Source organism: Myotis daubentonii, chromosome X, assembly GCF_963259705.1.
Source record: "Myotis daubentonii chromosome X, mMyoDau2.1, whole genome shotgun sequence".
Lineage (NCBI taxonomy): Eukaryota > Metazoa > Chordata > Mammalia > Chiroptera > Vespertilionidae > Myotis > Myotis daubentonii.
Window position 1 is genome coordinate 131,419,607 of NC_081861.1, and position 25,294 is coordinate 131,444,900.

The window sequence follows — 25,294 nt, forward strand, 5'->3', positions numbered from 1 at the left end:
TGTCTGTCCCCTTTATTGAGATGTGTGTGTGTGTGTCTGTCTGTCTCCCTTTCTTGTGAGCATCTCCTGAATTTCATTCTACAGTGCATGACAGTATCCTAAATGCAAAGGCGGGAGAAGTTAGGTGTCTATTTTGTGTTTGGTAGATTTGTAAACCTAGAGAACTACCTTAACTTGTGTCATTTGACCCACACCCTATTTGTGCTTTAACTTTGGGAGTGTTTAAAGAAACGCTAGATTCCCCCCACTCCCCGCAAAAGAATGAAAGAAAGCTTGTTTGCTTACAAGACAGGGATCTACAGAGGGGAAATAACCAGCTTACAAGCTGGCCCCTCAACCTATATTGTAAGGCCTGCCAGCTAGGAATGGTTTTCACGTTTATTTTTTGAATGTTTAGACAAAAATATGTGACAAAAACCTTGTGTGGCCCACTATACCTAAAATACTATACCCCTGACTTAGAGAAAATTTCCTGTGTGTCTGTATATAACAAATACCTATATATACTTAGTTCCCTATTATTTAAATAGGTACACCCTGGAATGTGCTAACAGTGGTTTGGCTACATGAAATGGGTCTTCTGCCATCCAGAGGATAAACGGTGCCCCATCCCTTATTGCTTAAATTGTACAATAATAAAAGTACTTTTAAAGTCCAAGAAACCAACTACCTACAACTTTCTTTGGACTTTACTGTTATATATAATTAAGGCCATGTGGATAACAAAAGAATACACAGAAGCTGTTAAATTATCATACATATTTACTTAATCTATACAGAATTGAGTAGATAAAATCAGATTCACATTAGTGAAAAATCTCTACAAAATGTCCTTGAAAAGCAAAACAAGACTGCCTCTTAACAATTCGTATCCTCATGAAAGACGTGGGCTGTAAAAATAAAGCAGTGTGTTTAGCACAAACTAGAAGATATCTGCATCATTTTTTCACAGTTATTTCCATCTACAGTCTGAAAGAGGTAGATTTTTCTGCAACACCTGAGAATTGAATTGTGATAACCAGGTGTTTATAATAAAGGCAGTTGCATACATAACTAAAAATACTGGTCTCAAGACCAAGAAATGTACTCCTACAAGTCAGGATGAAATGGTCCATTTTCTCTACTGCCACTATAAATACACATAAGATTCCATGGTGGTGCAACAAGTGCAATTGAAGTGAATTTGACATTATTTAACCCTTTTCTGGGCCAGCCTAGTAGCAGTACAGTGTTCTAGAATATATTAGGTACAACAGCGTGCTACGAAGCCACAACACTGGGCTGGTGAGGTGACTGCTTTAGGAGAGTGTCCTTCTCAGGGTCCCATATATTTTTATTCACAGGATAATGGGAGGACAGATTCTGAAAGGAACCAAATGCATCCAAGACAGAATCAATATCCTTTAAACACCATGGTAGCATCTAGCTAAAAATACATAGTAGTAAGCCAAAAGCAGCAGGCCAAGTAATGTTAATCACATTTTTATAAAGCCCTTGAAAATAGGCAACAGGTCCAAAGATTTACAGTCTTCCACACAAACACCACAATGAGACGTGGTGGGCTACACAAATGGCTTAAAACATTAAGAGCTGTACATCCAGCAGAATTTTTGTGAAATGTGATTAGTACTAATTTTAAAGTAGATATTTTTGATAATACATACCATAATTTCCTCTCTGGGAAATGAGTCCAATATTTCATTTAGAAGCAGGGGGGAGGGGTATTTATAAGAGGCTGTTTGAGGGAGGGTATGATTGTTTCTGTTTCAAGCTCATTTTGACAGAGTGATTAGATAACCTACTTTGTGGATTTCTTTTCCTCTGCCATCTGGCCCCTTGATTAATATGACCGATGGTGGAAGCTTAGATATAATCCTCCACTCCAGGTGCTGTTTCCTATCTGCTGGACAATTTTCAATTCATTCAACACAGTTTAGACCATGAATGTGAACAAAGAGTTTATTCAGTCTAGTAAGCAATTTAAGAAGTGTCAGTTTGGTAGTTTTGCTCAGTGGAATGTGCTAACATTAATTCTACTGGAGCCTTTTTATCTCATCAAGTATTTCAATGCAAATTATACTAGGGACAAAAATCAAAACTTTAATCACTGCAGCTGAGCAATCATTTACTACATTTGACACTGTAACGAACAAAGTAAAATTAATCCAAAGATGATGTGCTTAATTTCAAAAGTCGCCCCATTCCAAGTGTTAGAGATATTGATAATACTGTTTTTCTTTAAAAATAAAAACAGTAAGAAAAGGGTGAGAAACAGATGGAAAGCATTCATAATACATCCTGACTACTTAACTGTGCAAAGTTTTCCCAAAGTTAAAAATGTTGGTTCCAGTCTTTCTGTTTTGGAAATGAAATGAAATCAGTTTCAGTTGAATAGAGAACTTGGCTGATAGGACTGTTTTAAAAGTTGAACACCAATTTTAAATAGCCAGAAGGTAGTGGAGGGACTTCTGTTTGGTGAAAGCTACACATTAACTTACCTTCATTTTCTTAAAGGGAGATCAGTAACTGCTTTCTGTGGGAAGTGGAGGATGTGTACCCAAATGGAAAACAAACCACCTACCCCATAATAAGCTTCTGGGTGGTCCAAATTCACCACTGGTTCTAACTAACCTGAAACTGAAGCAGTATGACTTAGTTAGATAAACATTAAGCCTGTCTGTCGAATTATTTGCCTGCATATACTACACTGTTTACATGATACAATAGTCTGCCAAAACTTTGTGAGGAATTTGAGGCTACAACCACCTCAAATTCAAGTGATATATTATAAAAAATACTTGGAATTAAATATGCTGTTTGTTTCTGTCCCAACCATAGAGGGGTTTTTTACTTGGCATTTAAATGGGTTATTAAAACGAATCATCTTGATGTTTTCTTTTTTTTTTATTATTAATATTGATGGGGGGGCAGGACGTTTAAATGAATTATTGTTTTCACATCAAGGAACCATTATCAGGACAAAGTTCTCTTGTAATGAATGGTCGGCCCTGTCTTGAGTGAAATTTTAATTAGGATGATTTTGTGCAAGGAGCAGTGAAGAAAGGACAAGGCAAATGACCACATGCATTCCAATGAAGGGAAACGAAGCAGATGTGCCACACAGCTGAGGAAAACTATTCAAAACTGCTAAGCAGCCTCCTATACCACCTAAGTCCAGTAGTTCTAAGAAAATACAGATATGGTAGAAAAAGTAAGAAAATTTTCACCACAAAACCAATAATTACTACTAACAGAGAAAGTTATACACAAAATAGAGCTCTCAATACAGTGATCGTACTTCATCTCAGTCTACTGACTCGATGGTTGGCCCGGTGCCTAGGGACGCGGCCTTGTGTGCGGCTGGCTTCTCCTTGGCTGCCTTGGGCACGGCCACCATGGGGACTCCAGCACCGCTGTTCCAGGCAGTGTTCAGCTCCTTAGGAGAAGCCAGGGCTGCACAGGGCTGCGTCACACGCGGTGCTAGTTTTGCACCTGCCACTTTCCCCGAGACCTGCTCCTTTAGGACTTCCACCTTCTCGTTGAGCTCATTCCTCTCCGTCTGAAGAGCCCTGCACAGCTTCTCTAACCGTTCCAGTTTTATTTGAAAGGCCTTGTACTCTTTATCGCGGACGGTTTTCTGTAGGAAGAAAAAAAGATGTATGTAACCTCGCTGAGGATGAATTGGGTTACTGGATACCAAAAAATTAAGTAATCTGAGCCACATTGGAGAAAGTACTTGTTTAATCGCCTCATGAACATGTTCAATTCTTTAAGCATCTAACGTTCTAGCTAGCTTCACTGCAGACACATCTTTGAATACCACAGGCTATTTATAATACAATATTGTTTTAAGGTGACAAAATTCAATTCCCTTTGTCATGTTTCTTAAAACCAAAATACACTTTTAACATTTCATAGGCCCGGCTGGCGTGGCTGAGTGGTTGAGCATTGATACGTGAACTAGGAGGTCACAGTTCGATTCCCAGTCAGGCCATATGCCCGGGTTGTGGGCTTGATCCCGTGAGGTGCATGGTGATCAATGATTTTCATCATTGATATTTCTCTCCCTTCCTATACCTTCCTCTCTGAAATCAAAATTTTTTTTAAATCATTAAAAAAAACACATTTTGTATTGATGAAATATTCAGGAAATTCAAGAAACTAATTCATCACAAGCCAGTAGATGAAAATTAAGGGCCACCCTAACCGGTTTGGCTCAGTGGATAGAGCGTCGGCCTGCAGACTGAAGGGTCCCAGGTTCGATTCCAGTCAAGGGCATGCACCTTGGTTGCAGGCACATCCCCAGGTGTGCAGGAGGCAGCTGATAGATGTTTCTCTCTCATCAATGTTTCTAACTCTCTATCCCTCTCCCTTCCTCTAAGAAAATCAAATTTTTTTTTTAAGAGCCTGATTAAAGACAGAACTCATTTTTGCATAGATTTCCTTTCTACCAATTTTCAGGTGAGAAGATCGAAGGTTTGAAATCAAGTGTGTGTAAACAATACATTTCTGCTTTAGAAGACTGCCTTTTTGAACAGACCAAGTTAAAACAGAAAGGGACCAGAGTTGTTCACCTGTTCTCTCACTGGGAAAGCTGACCAGTGCTTCTTGAGGCGGGGGCCCTGTTACCCACAGCACATCAGCACCAAGAAAGCCAAATTATCTGACCCCACCCAGTTATAGTGAATCAGTCTGGGTCTAAACAAACTGGAGTTGATGCAAGCTCAAGTTTGAGAAACCTACTCTACACAAAAGCAAAATCTAGATGCTCTACAGCTTCTCCAACACAAGCCTGGGTTAATGCACTGCAGACAGAGTAGGGAAGTTAACGCTTCATGCGGGCCCTATACCTACAACTGAGCTTTCTGCCAGGAAAGCCAGCACAGGTTCCACTCAGCAATTCACCTGGCTCTGGCCAGAGTCCTGAACTATAGCACAAGTGTCACAGCACACCCTGCCCTGATATATACCTGGACTGTATGAGTCCCCATGACTAAGAACACACCTTAGTCACGGGAAACCACCTCACCTCTTCAGCCATCTGCAGAAGCGCTTTGTTATTGTTTTCCCACTTGGTACGCCATAATATTGTTTCTTTTTCCAGTTTTTTTATTTTCTTTGTCATCTGTGAATCAACACAATCGCAAATTTAAATTCAAAGTGCCATGCCTTAGCTTAAAGTTCCTGTCCCACCACAAAAACGTTTGAATATTCCTCCCCACCCCCATCACTGCACATGCCTGGCCCAGCTGACAGCTGTGCCTGAATGCTGGTAGCAGAGCTTATTTCAGAAGCTTCTAGGAACCAAAGCAGGGGTTTCATATTATGAGAAAAATCTAATCCCAATTTTGAGGCAGCAGCACATGGAGGAAGCTGTCACACATCACACTGAACTCAGTTAAGTTGGAGTGTATCTTTCATTCCACGTGGGGCGTAGCAAGAGGTGAGAACCTCCTTCTCCCCAAGTTGTACGAAAAAATGGCCATGTTTGTGAGTTTTCTGTCTGAATTGGATAATTCATCTGATCCTTGGAAGGAAGAACCCCCAAAAGATTAAAAATTGGGTGCTCTACCACAACCTCTGAGACATCAGTTTCAGAACTAGAGGCAGCATAATTCAATGATGACTCCAATAACCAAATTTGCTAATAATAAAATGGGTCCAGAAATAAAAAAAATGTTTTTAAACCTATGCTACATGACCCCCGTTTTCTTAAGTTCAGAATGAGATATACCTATGCTCATCAATGAGCCCCATATTCAGGATTCCTTTATGCAGTATTGTCCCTCAGCTCTGATCCCAGTGGAGGCACCGAGCCAGATGCTGGTAGCAAGGAACAAAGATAAGACAGCCAGCGCTGCTCGGTGCATGGGTTACCCATGAAACTACAAGGCCGAATGGGACAAAGGCTGTGGAAGAGGGCATGAAAGATCTGGGTTGAGTGCTAACCAACAGTGATCTCTAGCCACTAGCAGAGAGGAAATGTGTTCCAGTCCAGAGGATTCTCCAGAAGGATCCTGGATTGGGGAGCCCCCATCTTAAACTCTTTCACCTCAACAGTGCCCATGCATTGGATGGAGCCCACAGCTACAGGGTTCACTGTGCGTTAAGACTCCCCCCTTGACTGGATCCTCAGCTGAACGGACTGGATCCTCAGCTGAACGGACTGGTAGGCGGAACTAATCTGCAGCTCACTTAATTCTACAGATTACTGAGTCTAAAAATATCTGAAGGTAGTAATTTGAGCACTTAACATGGCTAAGCACTGTCTAATATACTCTACTTTATGAAGGGAAGGTATTTTTGTTATTTTTAACAAGGAAGGAACAGAAAGGTGCAGAAAGGTTAAATAACTTGTCTATGGTCACACATTATATGATGCAGTAGGGACATTAACCCAGAACCAACATGTAAGATTTAGTAATAGTCATGGCTAACACCTACCAAATGCTTACTTACAAAGTGCAAGACACTGCTGTACTACTCCCCAGCCCACCACCATTTTTAAAAAGCCCCCATTTTTAAGGGGAATATGCTAAGTAAACTAAGGATGGATGGGTATGGATGTATTTTGGTTCTTAGTTGACATCAAGGAAATCTCTTTCCTTAATGTAGGCAGGGAAATAAAACAAAAGCCAAAAAATTGGTTTGGTTGAGGGGAAAAAAATTCAGTGGGACTATAGTTAACACAACAGAAAAGCTATAAAGGTAGAAACACCAATATATACATATCAACTAACCAAAATAGGCAATTACTGTTTCAGGCTTGTATGTCTTTAAATAATTTAATCTCCAAGGACACAGAACTATATGAAGGGGGAGTGGGGGAGAGGAATCACCTGAAATGAATAAAACATGACACACACACACAAAAGAAACCACTTTATTTCTAACAAATGGTATTTAATAGAGGAATTTGCTTTAATAAAGACAATTTAAGAGCACAGAGATCACCAGCTTTGTGGGGTACACACAGGGCAAAATAACCAAATATGATGTCACTGGAGGATCAGAAAAGATGGAAGATAGTACCATAAGAACAAACTCATCCAAGTAGTGATCATGCTTAAAATAGCTTCTTTTTCAAATTCCCTTTTAAGTAACATTCTACTAAAAATATGCAAATACCTTTTCCATTTCCTGCCGGAAGGTTGTAAATAGTTCGTTGCTTTTTGCCATGGTAGTCTGGAATTCTTCAAACTTATCCATATAAAGAGAAAGCTACAGAAAAAGGTATAACATATTCTGAGTTCCAGGTAAACAATTTAAAATCCCAAAGACTTTGATAATGAACACACTATGGTTAAATGTTAATTGTTACACAACTGACAGAAATAAGAACAAATGCCAAAAATAGATGTGAATAAACTATTTTAAACAAATAAGAACAAATGTGCATCCAATCCTTGGACAGTAGGCATAGATGGCTGAAGTCCTAATAACCAACAGAAATGCACCAAAACTTAGGAAATCTGTTGATTTAACCATATTTTCAGATGTAATGTTAAAAATGTAAAAATATTTACTAACTTCATTCTGCCAATTATATTAAAAATTGAAGAACTGGCCGAAACCGGTTTAGCTCCGTGGATAGAGCGTTGGCCTGCGGACTGAAAGGTCCCAGGTTCGATTCCGGTCAAGGGCATGTACCTTGGTTGCGGGCACATCCCCAGTGGGGAGTGTGCAGGAGGCAGCTGGTCGATGTTTCTCTCTCATCGATGTTTCTAACTCTCTAGTTCTCTCCTTTCCTCTCTGTAAAAACTCAATAAAATATATTTAAAAAAAAAAAATTTGAAGAACTGCCCAGGCAGCGTGGCTCAGTGGTTGAACATCAACCCATGAACCAGGTCAGTTTGACTCCCGGTCAGAGCACATGCCCAGGTTGTGGGCTCTATCCCCAATGGGGGGCATGCAGGAGGCAGCCGATCAATAATTCTCTCTCATCATTGATGTTTCTCTCTCACTTCCTCTGAAATCAATAAAAACACATTTTTAAAAGGAAAAAAACTGTACTAGGAAAAGAACATTCTTTTATAATACTACCTGCACAATTCTTAGCTTGACATCAAAGATATCTTTTTCCTTGACGTAGGCAGGAAAATAAAAGCCAAAGAACTGGTTTGGTTGGGGGAAAAAGAATTCAGTGGGAGTACAGTTAAAAAGAAAAAAGCTAAAAGGTAGAAATACTGATTTTTCTTTTAACTCCTACTCTCAGAGAATTTTTATACTAGCTCGTAAAATAATGCTAACCAAGAGGCCAAGCAGAATACAGAACAGGGAGTCACCTCCCCCTAGAACAGGAATTCAGAAGGGGGTACACAATAGGGGTCAGAAAAGAATAATTAGGAAAAGTTTCAGGTGGGCGAGGCCTGACCTAGGCCTCAAGGGTAGGCTGAATTATTTTAGACCAGAAGGGAACCTTTTAGAGTCCATCTAATATGATTATTTTCAGGATGAGAAAACAGGCCCAAAGAAATACAATGTTTTGCTCAAGGTCACACAATACATGTAAGGAAAGCAGAGAAGAATAAAAAATCATCAGTCCTAGCTGGTTTGGCTCAATGGAGCATTGGCCCTCAAACTGAAAGGACTCGGGAATAGGGAGTTCAATTCCAGTCAAGGGCATGTACCTCTATCGCAGGCTCGATCCCTCGGGGTGCTCCGGGGACATGTGGGAGGCAACCAATTGATGTCTCTCTGACATCGATGTTTCTCTGTCTTCCCCCTTCCCCTCCACTATCTCTGAAAATAAATGGAAAAATGTCCTCATGTGAGGATTAACAACAAAAAGATCATCAGAGGCCAAGAAACAGCATAAGTGATGCCTTTTCACTTTTAGCAGCTGCATGAGGAAAATTAAACCACCATGTGAACAGACCTGACCTAGGCCTCAAGTGTAGGTTGGAGAGGGAGTAGGATGTGAAACTGACAGAACCAACCCACCAGTTATCAGGTGGGGTGGGCATATAGAGAGCACTTAGAAGCAAGCTCTGCTGAATGTGGGAGGGAGAAGCAGACTAGAAGCACTGTTACCAGTGACAAGCTAGATAGCCAAAGCATGCCCGCAGAAAGGTGAGGGCTAGGGCAAGGATGAAGACATTTAAGGGAATATTGCAGGAGTGCAGAGGACTTGTGAGCAGTCTGTAAAGGGACACATAATGACAGTGCCTCTGAGGCTGCTGGCCTGGAGGTGGGAACAACAGCAGTGCTCAGGCAGAATAGGGAGTTCTGGTACTTTAGGGATATAAGAAGTTACGGCAGTTTTTATTAATGCTTTGTTTTTATTGAAGATGGCACACACAGGCAGACTGCCCCATCTGAGAGGTCAATGCTGACCTACTCTGGTAGTCAGTCAGTGGGAACTACCATGACACCTGGACTTATGTGGATGGATTTAGAAAACAGTGGGTCAAGATACACCAAGTCTATGAGATCATCAAGTTCTGGAAACTGACACGGTAAGAGCACAGAATGAGACCGACTTTTGGGAAGGACAGGAACATTTAGGGAGCGGGAAAAGGAAGAGGTGACAGCAAAGGAAACAAACTAATGATCAAATTACATGACACAAGGTGACACAGATCAGACAAAAGTTGCACTGGGTCCGGCCAGCATGGCTCAGTGGTTGAGCGTTGACCTATGAACCAGGAGGTCATGGTCTGATTCCTGGTGAGGACACATGCCTGAGTTGCAGGCTTAATCTCCAGTAAAGGGCATGCAGGAGGCAGCCGATCAATGATTCTCATCATTGATGTTTCTCTCCCTCTCCCTTTCTCTCTGAAATCAATAAAAACATGTATTTTTTGGAGAGAAAGGGAGGAGAGCATGTGCTGGGGGATGGGGATGGTCGGGGAGAGGTCAATGGAAGAAAAAGGAGACTTATATAATATTTTACACAATAAAGAATTTAAATATATATATATATATATATATATATATATATATATATATATATATATATATATATATATATACGTTTTTAAAAACCACCAACAAACCACCATAGCCTGGCCAGCGTAGTTCACTGGTTGAGCGTTGACCTGTGAACCTGGAAATCATGGTTCAATTCCCGTTCAGGGCTCATGACTGGGTTGCAGGCTCAATTCCCAGTATGGACCATGTAGGAGGCAGCCGGTCAATGATTCTCTGTCATCACTGCTGTTTATATTTCTCTCTCTCCCTCTCTGAAACCAATAAAAACCATATCTTTGAAAAATAACTAATTTTGAGTCCTTACATTAAAGAAACTAATTATATAATAAATTTTTAAAATGAGTAATACTTTTTTCAACAGAATGTAATCCAGTTAATTGAAAAAGGTGAATTATAGGTACAAACGCCTAATTTCCCTTGTTCATAAACACATGGGAAGTCTTTTCTGTACCTTTTCGTTGAGAGGGGAGGTACATGGCACCCTTACTCCACACAAGGCAACCATAAAGGAAGATTGCGTTAGGAAAAACCTAAGGGGTCTGGATTGAAAAATAGGGAGGCCACAAAGAAAAGCCCATGCCCAGATGGCTTCATAGGTGAATTCTACTAAACATTTAAATGAGATTTCTGATTACTCTCAAATTCTTCCAAAAAATTAAACAGGAGGGGTCACTCCCAAACTTATTTTACAAAGCCAGCATTACCCTGATACCAAAGCCAGATAAGGATACTACAAGAAAATTACTTCCCTAACCGGTTTGGCTCAGTGGATAGAGCGTCAGCCTGCGGACTGAAAGGTCCCAGGTTCGATTCAGGCCAAGGGCATGTACCTGGGTTGTAGGCACATCCCCAGTGGGAGATGTTCAGGAGGCAGCTGATCGATGTTACTCTCTCATGGATGTTTCTGACTCTTTCCCTCTCCCTTCCTCTCTGTAAAAAATCAATAAAATATATTTTAAAAAAAAGAAAATTAAAGACCAACACCCCTAATGAACATAGATACAAAAATTCTCAACAAAATACTACCAAACCGAATTTTTAAAATTTTTATTTTATTGATTTTTAGAGAAAGGAAGGGGGTGGGGAGATAGAGAGAAACATCAATTTGTTGTTCCACTTCTTTATGCATTCATTGGTTGCTTCTTGTATGTGCCCTGACCAGGGATGGAACCTGTAACCTTGGAGTATCGGGATGATGCTCTCACCAACTGAGCTACATGGACAGGGCCAAGCAAACTGAATTCAATCGTCAATGATCAAATGGGATTTACACCGGGATGCAAGAATGGTTCAATATATGTAAATCAAAAATGTCATACACCAAAGATAAAAATCATGATTGCCTCGATACAGAAAAGGCATTTGACAAAATTCAACATCCATTCATGATATAAATGCTCAACATATCTGGCATAGAAGGAACATACTTCAACATAATAAAGGCCATATATGAAAGACCCACAGCTAACATCATACTTGACAGTAAAAGGCTGAAAGCTTTCCCTTTAAGATCAAGAATAAGATAAGGGTGCCCACTCGCACTACTTCTACTCAACACTACTGGAATGCCTAGCTAGAGCAATTGGGCAAGAAATAAAAGGCATCCAAATTAGAAAGGAAGAAGTAAAGTTATCTCTGTATTGTTGATGATCTAATCTCATATATAGAAAATCCAAAGACTCCACCAAGACAGAACGAATTCAGTAAAGATAAAAAAAAAAAATGCAAAAATCAACATATAGAAATCAGTTCCGTTTCTATATACTAACAACAAAATATTTGAAAAACAGAAATAAAGAACATAATCATCCTGGTTTACAATAGCATAAAAAACGATAAAATACTTAGGAATAAGTTTGAAGAAAAAAAAGAAAGGTCTAAAACAGTCGTGGGCAAACTACGGCCCGCGGGCTGGATCCGGCCCATTTGAAATGAATAAAAGTAAAAAAAAAAGGACCGTACCCTTTTAAGTAATGATGTTTACTTTGAATTCATATTAGTTCACACAAACACTCCATCCATGCTTTTGTTCCGGCCCTCCGGTCCAGTTTAAGAACCCATTGTGGCCCTCGAGTCAAAAAGTTTGCCCACCCCTGGTCTATACACTGAAAACTATAAGACACTGATGAAATTGAAGAAGACAGAAATAATTGGAAAGATATATTCATGTATGAGAAGAGTAATTAGTACTATTAAAATGTCCATACTACCTAAAACCATTTATATAGTCAATGCAATAGAACAAGGTTCCTGGTTCTATTCCCTATCAAAATTCCAATGGCATTTTTTTTTCATGGAAATAGAAAAAAGCAATCCTAATATTTGTATGGAACCACAAAGAACCTGAACAAAGAAAGAACAAAACTGGAGGCGCTATGCTTCCTGATTTCAAACTATACTACAAAGGTAAAGTAATAAAACAGTATGGGACTGGCATAAAAACAGAGACCAATGGAACAGCACTGAGATCCAAGAAATAAACCTACACAAATATGGTCAACTAGGATGATGAAAACCAAGATGGCGTCATAGGCAAACACCAGAGATTGCTGCTTAGCACAACCACTTCAAGACTACAACTAAAAGATGGAACGGACATCATCCAGAACCACAGGAAGGCTGGCTGAGTGGAAATTCTACAACTAGAAGGAAAGAGAAAAGCATACCAAGACTCAGAGGAGCTGCGGTGCGGAAGTAAAGTACAGAGGTACGGAGGCGCACGCGGAGAGGGCTGAGGACATGGTTGTCTTTTTCAATCAGGAGGGAGTCTCAAGCTCTGAGCTACAGTTCCAGGCGAGTCTCTGGGGACCCAGACTCCTAGGGGAGAAACTGGGCTGTCTGGCATCGGTCAGAATTCGAGGGCAGCTTTCTCTCGGAGGTGCTTGCAGTGACTGCTGGGACACTGAGAAGCAGGGCCTCTGAGGGCACCCATAGCTGCTTGCTCCGCCCTGTTGATCCCCTGGGACCCCCACCCGACCCAAGCTGTGCACCGGCTTTTGCATATGAAAGGCCTGGCCCTTTGCAATCTGAAAATTACCTAACAAACTGCAGCCAACCCAAGGCCCCAGGGCAACTTGCATTGCTTCACAGCTGAGCTACTGCTGGGTAGCCTCAGGCAGAGGCTAGATTAGCACCTCCTTAGAGATCCAGGAGCCAGTGTTCCCGGTGGTGAGAGTGGGATCATCCAGATTGCAGCTCCTCGCACCCATAAAGGACACACTCAGGGGGCAGACTCAGTGAGCACCAAAGCCCCACTGAAGCAAATCTTGCCCCGGAGGGGTGTCTCCAACACAGAAGTTCTCCCACTGCAGACACAGCTGATTCTCACAGCCAATTGGCATGGAGGTCAATTCCTCCCAGTGATACCTACAACAATCAAGGCTTAACCACAACAAGACTGTGCACACAGCCCACAAGAGGGTGCACCAAGAGTGTCCACCTCAGGTAATTGGGGAGGTTGAGCCACTGGGCCCTATAGGACACCTACCACAGAAAGCCAGTCCATCAACACAGGGAAGCATAAAAAATGCGGAGACAAAGAAACAGGACACAAATGACAGAAATGGAGGAAAGCAAACTACTGGATATAGAGTTCAAAACCACACTTTTAAGGTTTTAAGAACTTTCTAGAAACCACCGATAAATTTAGTAAAACCCTCAAAAAGTCTGGTGAGACCTTCGAGGTTATGAAAAAGGACCAACTAGAAATTAAGCATACACTGACTGAAATAAAGGATATTATGCAGAGTTCCAACAGCAGACTAGAGGATCGCAAGAATCAAGTCAAAGATTTGAAATGCGAAGAAGCAAAAAACACCCAACCAGAAAAGCAAAATGAAAAAAGAATCCAAAAATACGAAGATAGTGTAAAGAGCCTCTGGGACAGCTTCAAGTGTACCACCATCCGAATTATAGGGGTGCCAGAAGAAGAGAGAGAGCAAGATATTGAAAACCTATTTGAAGAAATAATGACAGAAAACTTCCCCTACCTGGTGAAAGAAATAGACTTACAAGTCCAGGAAGCGCAGAGAACCCCAAACAAAAGGAATCCAAAGAGGACCATACCAAGACACATCATAATTAAAATGCCAAGAGCAAAAGACAAAGAGATAATCTTAAAAGCAGCAAGAGAAAGACAGTCATTACCTACAAGGGAGTACCCATACGACTGTCAGCTGTTGAGAAACAGAAGCCATGCAGGCCAGAAGGGAGTGGCAAGAAATATTCAAAGTGATGAATGCCAAGAACCTACAACCAAGATTACTTTATCCAGCAAAGCTATCATTCAGAATTGAAGGTCAGATAAAGAGCTTCACAGATAAGGAAAAGCTAAAGGAGTTCATCACCACCAAACCAGGATTATATGAAATGCTGAAAGGTATCCTTTAAGAAGAGGAAGAGGAAGAAAAAGGTAAAGATACAAATTATGAACAACAAATATGCATCTATCAACAAGTGAATCTAAGAATCAAGTGAATAAATAATCTGATGAACAGAATAAACTGGTGATTATAATAGAATCAGGGGCATAGAAATGGAGTGGACTGACTATTCTTGGGGGGAAAGGGGTGTGGGGGGTGCGGGAAGAGACTGGACAAAAATTGTGCACCTATGGATGAGGACAGTGGGGGTGGGGGGTGAGAGCGGAGGGTGGGGTGGGAACCGGGTGGAGGGGAGCTATGGGGGGGGGGAAGAGGAACAACTGTAATAATCTGAACAATAAATATTTAATTAAAATATATATATATATATATATATATATATATATATATATATAGTCAACTAATATGTGACAGGAAAGCTAAGAATACTCAATGGGGAAAGGACTGTCTCTTCAATAAATGGTGCTGGGAAAACTAGATATCCATATGTGAAAGAATGAAATCAGACTGCTATCTTAAACACCACTCACAAAAATTAACTTGAAATGGATTAAGAACATAAACATAAGACCTGAAACTATAATACTCCTAGAAGAAAACAAAAATAAAAAGCTCCTGATAGTGGTCTTGGCAATGATTTTTTTGGATCTGACACCAAAAGCACAAACAACAAAAGCAAAAAACCACAACTACATGGAAAAGCTTCTGCACAGCCCAGTTTCATCTCCTCTCTGCCTACCAACAAAGATGGGTCCTTTCTCTGCTGAGAGCCACATGCTTGGAAACTGTAGAGATAGTACGTTCCAAGATTCTAATGCAGCAATAAATATACAAGAAAACATGATTTCTAAAACTTAATTAAAAAAAATAAAAATAAATAAAACTTAATTATATGACAACATGGATCACCCTGAGAACATTAGGCTAAGTGAGGAAAGTCAGGCAGAGAAAGATAAATACTGTATGATATATCACTTAAATGTGGATACTAAAAAAGCTCTTAAAAACAGAGTAAAATGGTGGTTACCAGAGGATGACAGGAGGGGAAATAGAACAGATATTGTTGACTGGTACAAACTTGCAATGAATACTACGGCCATATTGTACTACTCAGAGATATTGTGGGTTCAGTTCCAGACCACCACAATAAAGTGAATATTGCAATAAAAAGTCACAAACTTTTTGGTTTCTTATTGCATATCACGTTATGGTTACACTATACTGTAGTCTATTAAGTGTTCAATAGCATCATGTCTAATAAAATAATGTACAGCCTTGCCAGTTTGGCTCAGTGGTTGAGTGTTGACCTATGAACCAAGAGGTCCCTGGTTCTATTCCCCAGTCAGGACACATGCCCAGGTTGTGGGCTCCATCCCCAGTGTGGAATGTGCAGGAGGCAGCCAACCAATGATTCTCTCTCATCATTGATGTTTCTCTCTTTCTCTCCCTCTCCCTTCCTCTCTGAAATAAAAAAATATTTTTAATAAAAATATATTTTTAATCAATAAAAAACTTACTTTTAAAAAAATTGTACATGCCTTAATTAAAAAACATTTAGCTAAAACCTGCTAACCATAAAAATATAGGAATCTTCTGTACAGCAGAAGAAACAACAAAATGAAAAGGCAACCTATGGAATGGGAGAAAATATCTGCAAACCATATCTATGATAAGCGGTTACTATCCAATTATATAAGGAACTCATACAATTCAACAGCAGTAAAACAAACAATCCAATTTAAAAATGGGCAGAAGTGAATAGACATTTTTCCAAAGACATCCAAATGGCCAAGAAGTACATGAAAAGGTATTCAATATCACTAATCATCGGGGCAGCAGATTTTCAACTGGTGTCCCAGGTTCGATTCCGGTCAAGGGCATGTACCTGGGTTGCGGGCACATCCCCAGTAGGAGATGTGCAGGAGGCAGCTGATCGATGTTTCTAGCTCTCTATCTCTCTCCCTTCCTCTCTGTAAAAAAATCAATAAAATATGTTTTAAAAAAAAAGAAAAAGAAACATCACTGCATCAGGGTAATGCAAACCAAAACCACAGTGAGATACTACCTCATTAGAAGAGGCCCGGTGCACAAAATTTGTGCACAGGAAGGGGGGGGAGGATGTCTGACGGATGGCTTAGGCTGAGAGGTGCTCCCCCTGTGGGATTGGGCTGAAACTGCCTCTCCAACATCCCCCGAAGGGTCCTGGATTGCGAGAGGGCACAGGCCAGGCTGAGGGACCCCACTGGTGCACTACTGGGGCCGGGGAGAGATGCAGGAGGTTGGCCAGCCAGGGAGGGACTAAAGGAGGGCTCCAGGGAGTGTCCAACCCGTCTCAGTCCCAATCGGCCAGACCACAGCAGCAAGCTAACCTACCAGTTGGGAGTGTCTGCCCCCTGGTGGTCAGTGCATGTCATAGCGAGCAGTTGAACAGCCTTAGCATATCATTAGCATATTACGCTTTAATTGGTTGAATGGCCGACCACACACTTAGCATATTAGGCTTTTATTATATAGGATAATAAGAGAACAAATATTGATAAGAATGTGGATAAAAGATAATCCTGTGCAGTGTTGGTGGGAATGTAAATTGGTACAGTATAGAGGTTTCTAAAAAAAATAAAAAATAGTGTTACCATATAATCCAGCAATCCCATTTCTGGGAATATATCTGAAAGAGATGAAATCACTATCTCAAAGAAGTATCTGCACTCACACTGCACTGTAGCATTATTCACAATAGCCAAGATATAGAAACAACCTAAGTGTCCATCGACAGATGAATGAATAAAGAAAATGTGGTGTATATACAAAACGGAATATTATTCAGCCATAAAAAAAGGAAATCTTTCCATTTGTGATAACATGGATGTACCTTTAGAGCATATGCTAAGTGATATAATTCAGACAGAGCAAGACAAATACTGTATATGTGCTGCCGAAGCGAGCACAAGACAAATTCTGTATGATCTCACTAATATATATGTGCAATCTAAAAAGATAAAATCATAGAAACAGAGTAAAATGCTACTTGCCAGAGATGAGGCATGGGGAAAACAAGGAGATGTTGTCAAAGGGTACAAACTTTGTTATAAGATGAGTAAGTTTCAGGGACAGCATGGTGACTATAGTCAACAATACTGTACCATAGACTAAAAGACAAAAAGAATGGATGGGCCCTAACCGGTTTGGCTCAGTGGATAGAGTATCGGCCTGAGGACTGAAAGGTCCCAGGTTCAATTCCGGTCAAGGGCATGTACTTTGGTTGCAGGCACATCCCCAGTAGGGGGTGTGCAGGAGGCAGCTGATTGATGTTTCTTTCTCATCGATGTTTCTAACTCTCTATCCCTCTCCCTTCCTCTCTGTAAAAAATCAATAAATAAAATATATTTTAAAAAAAAAACAAAGAATGGGAAAAGTAGGGAGAGCCCCATTAAAAACACCACCCCACAGCTTTACCTGGGAGTAGCACTGTATAGTCCCAATGGGAAGTTTTTAAAATGGGTTATGTTCTCAGAGCACAAACTTTCGAAGATTTTAGGTTCTACTATGAGATTGACACTTTGTAGGTCAAAGAAGTCAACTTTCAACAATTTCATGAGGTTCTACTTAATACAAAAAAACTTAAATCTGAAGATTTATCCTTTTTTCTTTAATTGGAAAATTAGCTGACACACATGGGAACAGACTGACAAAGGGAGGAAATACCTGGGATATTGGAAGGGGGACATTGCAGATGGTGTGACCAATCATCCTAGTCTGCCTGAGACCTAAGTGTTTCCTGTGATGCAGCACTTCAAGTACTAAAACCAGAAAAGTCCTAGGCAAATGGGGATGAGTTGGTCACCCTAAATGAAGAGGAAAACTCTAGGACAGTGGTTCTCAGCCTTCTGGCCCTTTAAATACAGTTCCTCATGTTGTGACCCAACCATAAAATTATTTTTGTTGCTACTTCATAACTGTCATGTTGCTGCTGTTATGAATCGTCATGTAAATATCTGATATGCAGGAGGATGGTCTTAGGCGACCCCTGTGAAAGGGTCATTCAACAGCCAAAGGGGTTGCGACCCACAGGTTGAGAACCACTGCTCTAGGAGAAACACGTGATCTACTCTCAGTTCTGGCTGGGAACAAGCAGAAGCATCTTAGGAGATTCAAGGTATATATCAAATGAACCACAGATTTTTCTTATAAATTGTACTATAACCTGCTGTCAAGTTACCTGCTGTTTTAGTTGTACTTCTTGTTGTCTCATTTGTTCATATTTGTGCCTCGATTCTGTTGCTTCCTTTAACAACTAGAAAACAGAAACATTCTGGCAAAATACTAATCATAATTACAAGTATGACTACAATGTGAAATGACTTGATAAGCGTAATCCTCCCAATCATTGTTTTATTAAGAACCCCAAGTCTATAGGTGAAATGTTGTTACACCAAGTGCCAGTTACCTATATCTTCGATCTGTACCACTTATTAACACATAGGAATGTAGGAATAACCTTACTCCTTAGAAAATGTACTGTGGAGGCCTAATAATAGGTTTAAAAAATTCAAGACTAAATTTTTGTATTTTAGGTAAAAAATAATTAGAAGTATAGTATTAGCAGAAAACATGGCTAGGAATCTTGACATATGGGTGTATTAGAAAGCCCCTCTACTCCACAGAGGCAAGATGAAAGGGTATGGAGCTAAACAACAAAATCAGAGACCTGGTTTCTGATTACTTTTTAAAAAGTGTGTGTGTGGGGGGGGGGGGGGGGGGCTTAATTTATTTGAGCTTTAAGAAAATTATATAATGAAGTTGCATAGTAGGCATCTATGAAATGCAGTCCCTGAAGTAAAATGTCATACATAGTCCAAATAAGCCTCAAAAAGTCCTTAAACCAACCAGAAAACATATATGTATAATGTGCATGTGGATGCATAAATGAAATTACATTCCAACTCTGGAAATAACACCGACGTTTTTAGTTACACCTGGGATAGCACTGTCAGTTCAGACGACAGGATCACGTTGTGTGAACAATGCGTCTCCTCTCAACCCTACATGCACACTCAGTGTGACCTGTTCACATCATGAGGGCCACTCAGGAAGGAGTCTTCATGCCAGACCAGCCTCAGGGCCTAGCTAATTTGAGGGAAAGCTGGATGGAACAGTCTTCATTATCATAACCATTTCTCTCTCTTTTTTTTTTTTTTTGTTAAGCACATATAGTTGAATTGCCAGGTGTTAAATATACATACCCACCCAATGAAATCCCACCGTATTCACAATTATAGACAGGCAATATAATCTAAGCATATACGTACTCTGAGAACAATGCTGAGTGATTAGGGTATAGAGAATTTTGTTAAAATTTTTATCAGAAAATTATACAAGTAAACAAATAGTTTCCCTAGTTTCAAGGTACTTTATTGAAAACAAAATGTAACAATATAATATGAGACCCATGTTTGGTAAGCTTGGGTAATATTAAACTGAATTGCCAAATTTAATGTACTAAATACTGGTATTATTCTTGAACTTGGTGGCCATTACCTAAAAGTGAAATAAACATTCTAAGCATAGAAAAGTCAAACAAGTGCAAGTCTTTCCAGTAATGTGGTGAAATCTCTCTAGTAAATCTATACAAAAAATTAATAGAAATAAAAAGCCTAATGCTTTCTAACACACACATACCCTTCTCAATCTAGAGCAAAAAACAAAACAAAACAAAAAAACAAAACAATTACCATGACCCAGGTACTACAATATATGTAGAATAAGTTAACATATTTTAAATGGGTTTGGTTACAATTAGGCAATAATTTCTTTTTAAGAAACAGAACTTACAAACTCTCTCTCTCTCTGATGTTTTTCATCAGCTTCCTTTATCAGCTGTGAGGTCTGGTGAAGCTTGACATCCACAAGCTGTTGTTGTACTTCCTTATGTTTGAACACCTTATCAATATGCTGCAGGGAAAGTCAAATTCTCTCATCACTTAATGAAAATGGAGCACAACTAGGAAACATAACACGAGTTACAATGCCTTGCTTCTTACTCTACCTTCCCCGCTAATGCCACCAGAGCTAATGACTGTGCCCTTCTTTCTGGCACCTCAAAAATGGGGCCCTCTCCTAACACCCCATTCCCTCTCTTTCGGAGGTGGGCAATCAAGCACCTTGGCAGCCGCATGCCAGTACTTCCAATTTCTAAAATTATTTTTAAAATATTTCTAGTGATTTTTGCCGAGACCGGTTTGGCTCAGTGGATAGAGCGTCGGCCTGCGGACTGAAGGGTCCCGGGTTCGGTTCCGGTCAAGGGCATGTACCTGGGTTGCGGGCATATCCCCAGTGGGAGATGTGCGGGAGGCGGCTGATCAATGTTTCTCTCTCATCGCTGTTTCTAGCTCTCTATCTCTCTCCCTTCCTCTCTGTAAAAAATCAATAAAATATATTAAAAAATAATAATAAAAAAAATAAAAATAAAATATTTCTAGTGATTTTAGAGGAGGGGAGAAGGAGAGAGCTAGAAATATTAATGATGAGAATCATCTATCGGCTGACTTCTGCACACCCCCTACTGGGGATCGAGCCCGCAACCTGGGCATGTGCCCTGACAGGGAATTGAACCGTGACCTCCTGGTTGACAGGTCAATGCTCAACCAATGAGTCACCCTGGCTGGGCTATCTTTTTCTTGATACAGTCTGAGCCTCATCATCATACTAAGTAGGTCAGAAATAGGAGGTACAGCCCAGCCAGTGTGGCTCAGTGGATGGATAAGGAGCTCAAACTGTTAACTCATGTATCATATACAGAATTTCTGGAGACTTTTTCTCCGTGTTAAATTTTTCCAATTTCTTAGTTGAAAGAAGCATGCTGTGAAGGCACGCATGGTCTCAGGCAGATGCCCCTCATCCTTGCTGAATCCTAGTCCCCTACCTATGTGGAGACAGCCATGCCCACACTGCAGTTATAAAAGCCAATCCAATGGTTACACTATGTAAGGTGTATGGGGCACAGTACATAGTAGCCATTTGGTAAAAGGCTGTTATTATTTCCAAGGAAAACTGTGATGTGGTTATTTATGTATAATAAAAGTCAGATTATCCCTTCTCAGTTGCAGAAAGAGTAACTCTTCCTACCAAAGAAAGAATATCCGATAATGTTCAAATTAATGACATAAGTAATGTGACTTAAACATGATTTTCAAATTTTCTATAACTACAATGTGGCAGACTGTCATATTAAACAACAAAACTAAAAGAATAATTGTAAAAAAACTGAGGGCTTTATACTTTAATAGAAATTTTATTCTCTACAACAAAAAGATTCTTCAATAAATACATTCTAAGACTAAAGAGCAAAAAGAAATCTTTGTTATAGACTTGAGATACACCAAATAGTGAAAAGGATGGACTTTATGTGAATCTTGATCCAAATAATTTTTCTTTTAAAAAGGGGATGCCCGAACAGGTTTGGCTCAGTGGATAGAGCGTCAGCCTGCGGACTCAAGGGTCCCGGGTTCGATTCTGGTCTGGGGCATGTACCTTGGTTGCAGGCACATCCCCCGTGGGGAGTGTGCAGGAGGCAGCTGATCGATGTTTCTAACTCTCTATCCCTCTCCCTTCCTCTCTGTAAAAAATCAATTAAAATATAATTTAAAAAAATAAATAAAAAGGGGAGAGCCCTGGCTGGTGTTGCTCAGTGGTTGGAATGCCATACTGTGCACTGAAAGGTCACAGGTTCAATTCCCAGTCAGGGCAAATACTTAACCTTGTGGGTTCAGTCCCAGTTGGGGAACATACAAGAGGCAAACAATCAATCAATGTTTTTCTCTCTCACATCAATGTTTATCTCTCTTTCTCTCTCTAAAATAAAAAATCATATCCTTGGGTGAGGATTAAAAAAATAATTTTTTTTAAATTTATAAAAGGGGAGAGGATCAGAAAAATGTGGACAATGACTAGACATTTAACATTAAGTAATTATCGTTAATTTTTAGTTGTGAAAATGGTATTGTGGGTAAACTTAAAAAAGGATCCTTATTTTTTTGAAATATCTTTTCAAATATATATGAATGGAATAATATGGCACCTTGGATTTGCTTCAAAATAACCCAGGAGACAAAGAAAAAAGTAAACAAACAAACAAAAAAGAACAAAATAACCCAGGGGAAGGTGACAGGAATATAGCTGAAACTATGGTTTCATCTACTGAATCCAGGTGACATATTTTCTCTTTTATTTTCTCTCTTCTTTTGTTTAAGTCTGCAATTGCCCATAATAAAAAGTAAAAAGTGCGCCGAAACCGGTTTGGCTCAGTGGATAGAGCGTCGGCCTGCGGACTGAAGGGTCCCAGGTTCGATTCCGGTCAAGGGCATGTACCTGGGTTGCGGGCATATCCCCAGTAGGAGATGTGCAGGAGGCAGCTGATCGATGTTTCTCTCTCATCGATGTTTCTAACTCTCTATCTCTCTCCCTTCCTCTCTGTAAAAAATCAATAAAATATATTTTTAAAAAAAAAAAAAGTAAAAAGTGATGAGTGATTAAAATAAAATGATTTTAGAAACTAAGTTTTTGAAGGGCTATATGTAAAATTCTAAATTAATGTAATCTAAAGTTTGTCTTATAAACTGGATACAGTAACCCAGAGCAGATGCCACAATCTTTTTTTTTTTTTTAATTTTAATCAATCATTTAAATCTTTTTATGTAAGGAATACAACACAGATAAAAGCACAATATTTTATTAACTTAAAAGGCGAGGGAGGCCCTGGCACAGTAGCTCAGTTGGTTAAAGGGTCATCCCAATAAACTAAGGTTGCGGGTCCGATCCTCAGTCAGGGCACATACAAGAAATCAACCAATGGCCTGGCTGGTGTGGCTCAGTGGTTGAGCATCTACCCATGAACCAGGTCATGGTTCGATTCCTGGTCAGGGCACATGCCCGGGTTGCAGGCTCTGATCCCCAGTAGGGAGGGCATGCAGGAGGCAGCCGAACAATGATTCTCTCTCATCATCAATGTTTACATCCCTTTCCCTTCCTCTAGGAAATCAATAAAAACATATTTTAAAAATAAATTAAAAATGCCCTAGCTGGTTTGGCTCAGCGGATAGAGCATCGGCCTGCGGACTGAGGGGTCCCGGGTTCGATTCCAGTCAAGGGCACATGCCCAGGTTGCGGGATTGATCCCTGGTGGGGGGCCTGCAGGAGGCAGTCGATTGATCAATAAGTCTCTCTCATCGTTGATGTTTCTATCTCTCTCTCTCCCTTCCTCTCTGAAATCAATAAAAAAATGTATTTAAAAAAAATAAAAATAAAAATAAATTAAAAATAAATAAAACCCCTTATACCGATGCCAGGTCTGTGTGCCTCAGTGGTTGAGTGTTGAACACATGCACCAAGAGGTTGCCAGTTTGATGCCCAGTCAAGGCACATGCCAGGGTTGTGGGCTTGATCCCCAGGATGGGCATGCAAGAAGCAGCCAATCAATGATTCTCTCTCATCATTGATGTATGTCTCTCTCTCTCTCCCTTCCTTTCTCTGAAATCAATAAAAACATATTAAAAAAAACAAACACACCAAGACAAAAACATGCCCAGCCGATGTGGCTCAGTACTTGAGCATCAACCCATGAACCAATAAGTCATGGTTTGATTCCTGGTCAGGGAACATGCCCAAGTTGCAGGCTCTGATCCCCAGTAGGGTGGCATGCAGAAGGCAGCCAATCACTGTTTCTCTCTCATTGATGTTTCTATCTATCTCTCTCCTTTCCTCTCTGAAATCAATAAAAATAAATTAAAAAAAAAAAGAGGCCCGACTTCCACTATGCATACACAAAAGTTGTATAACACCATGTGACAAGTTTTACATGTTTAGTAGTGAATGGTGAAAAGAAGTTGCTAATGAGAAGCTGTTGAAACAAACAAAATGGCTTTACCTCCTCCCTCATCGAGTACTGTTCGATGAGCTTCTTCAGCTTCTCTCCCAATTCAATGTTCTCCTGGCGGAGTCTGGCATTGTGTATGTCATGCTGTTCCAGCTGTGCTTGGATTTCATTTAAAGTAATTTGGAAGTGTGCGGTTGCTTCTTTACGTCTTTCTTCCTCCTCTCGGGCCTGCTGCACATTTTCTTCCTGATTATGGAAAATAACTGGTTAATGGTATAGACCTATGAATAACGTGCTCACAAAATCTGCTGCTACATGGGTTCATTTACTGCTGCCCTGAAGTGATGCTTCTGAACTCTAATTCCTTCCCTTTAGTTACAACCAGAAGGCTATCATTTAAAAGCAAGCAGCTTTTCCTAAGTAGCTGGAACAATGGGAGAGATGCAAACTGCCCTGCTATAATAAGTACCATGTGACCATCTGAAATACACTGTACTGTTAGACAAGTAAGGAGCTTGTCCACCCAGCCAGCTTCCTCCATCTATGTTCACAAGTACCCCCCTCACTGGTTCCACAAGGCAGCATCTTAAAGTAGCCCCAAGAGAGAGATCCCTTCTTAGGATATACCTTCTACTTTCTAGGGGCAAGAGGACAAATGGAATCTGTATCTTAAAAAGCCTACTTCCAACTCTTGCTAGGATACATGTATTAAAAGACTTTTACATGTCTAAACAAATAACAGTCCAAACAAAATATTGATTTGCTATGGGGGGAAAAAATACCACCTAGTTTAATTAACATCTAAATCCAGAGGTTCAAAAGCAAAGAAAAAACCATATGCTCCCACATCAGGCACAGATCCATCTCCTGAGTGCTCCTGTATTCTAGGCCTTGGGAGTGTGCTGTGGTGGGGAAGTCTGAGGAGATTCTGCTCAGTGAAAATCAAACCGAACTCTGCAAGAGGAAGGACCTGCCCTGTGTCTCTGCTCTTTTTCCTTCTTCCACTGTTGGTACCAATTAATCTTTGGGTGCCTGCTCCCTCTTCCTTTATAATCGGCCAAGTGCTCTTCTAAAAGTACTCAGAAACTGGGTATCTGGCATGGGCAAA

The 25,294-nt window shown here is 40.2% G+C and overlaps 1 protein-coding gene across 7 annotated transcripts in view; it reads right to left on the reverse strand.

Moving 5' to 3' along the window:
• Positions 1-744: 744 nt before the first annotated feature.
• TXLNG (taxilin gamma) overlaps positions 745-25,294 on the reverse strand; it is a 56,575-nt gene continuing 32,025 nt past the window's right edge. For 4 of the 7 annotated variants that reach the window (XM_059679333.1, XM_059679337.1, XM_059679335.1 and 1 more), the window contains 6 exons: positions 24,238-24,432; positions 20,148-20,267; positions 18,535-18,609; positions 7,129-7,221; positions 5,006-5,125; positions 745-3,637 (listed from right to left, as the gene is read on the reverse strand). In XM_059679333.1, the coding sequence (XP_059535316.1) occupies positions 3,305-3,637; positions 5,006-5,125; positions 7,129-7,221; positions 18,535-18,609; positions 20,148-20,267; positions 24,238-24,432 (936 nt within the window). In that variant the 3' untranslated portion in view covers positions 745-3,304. The remainder of the gene's footprint in view (positions 3,638-5,005; positions 5,126-7,128; positions 7,222-18,534; positions 18,610-20,147; positions 20,268-24,237; positions 24,433-25,294) is intronic. The other 3 variants (XM_059679334.1, XM_059679338.1, XM_059679339.1) reach the window with 3 other exon arrangements.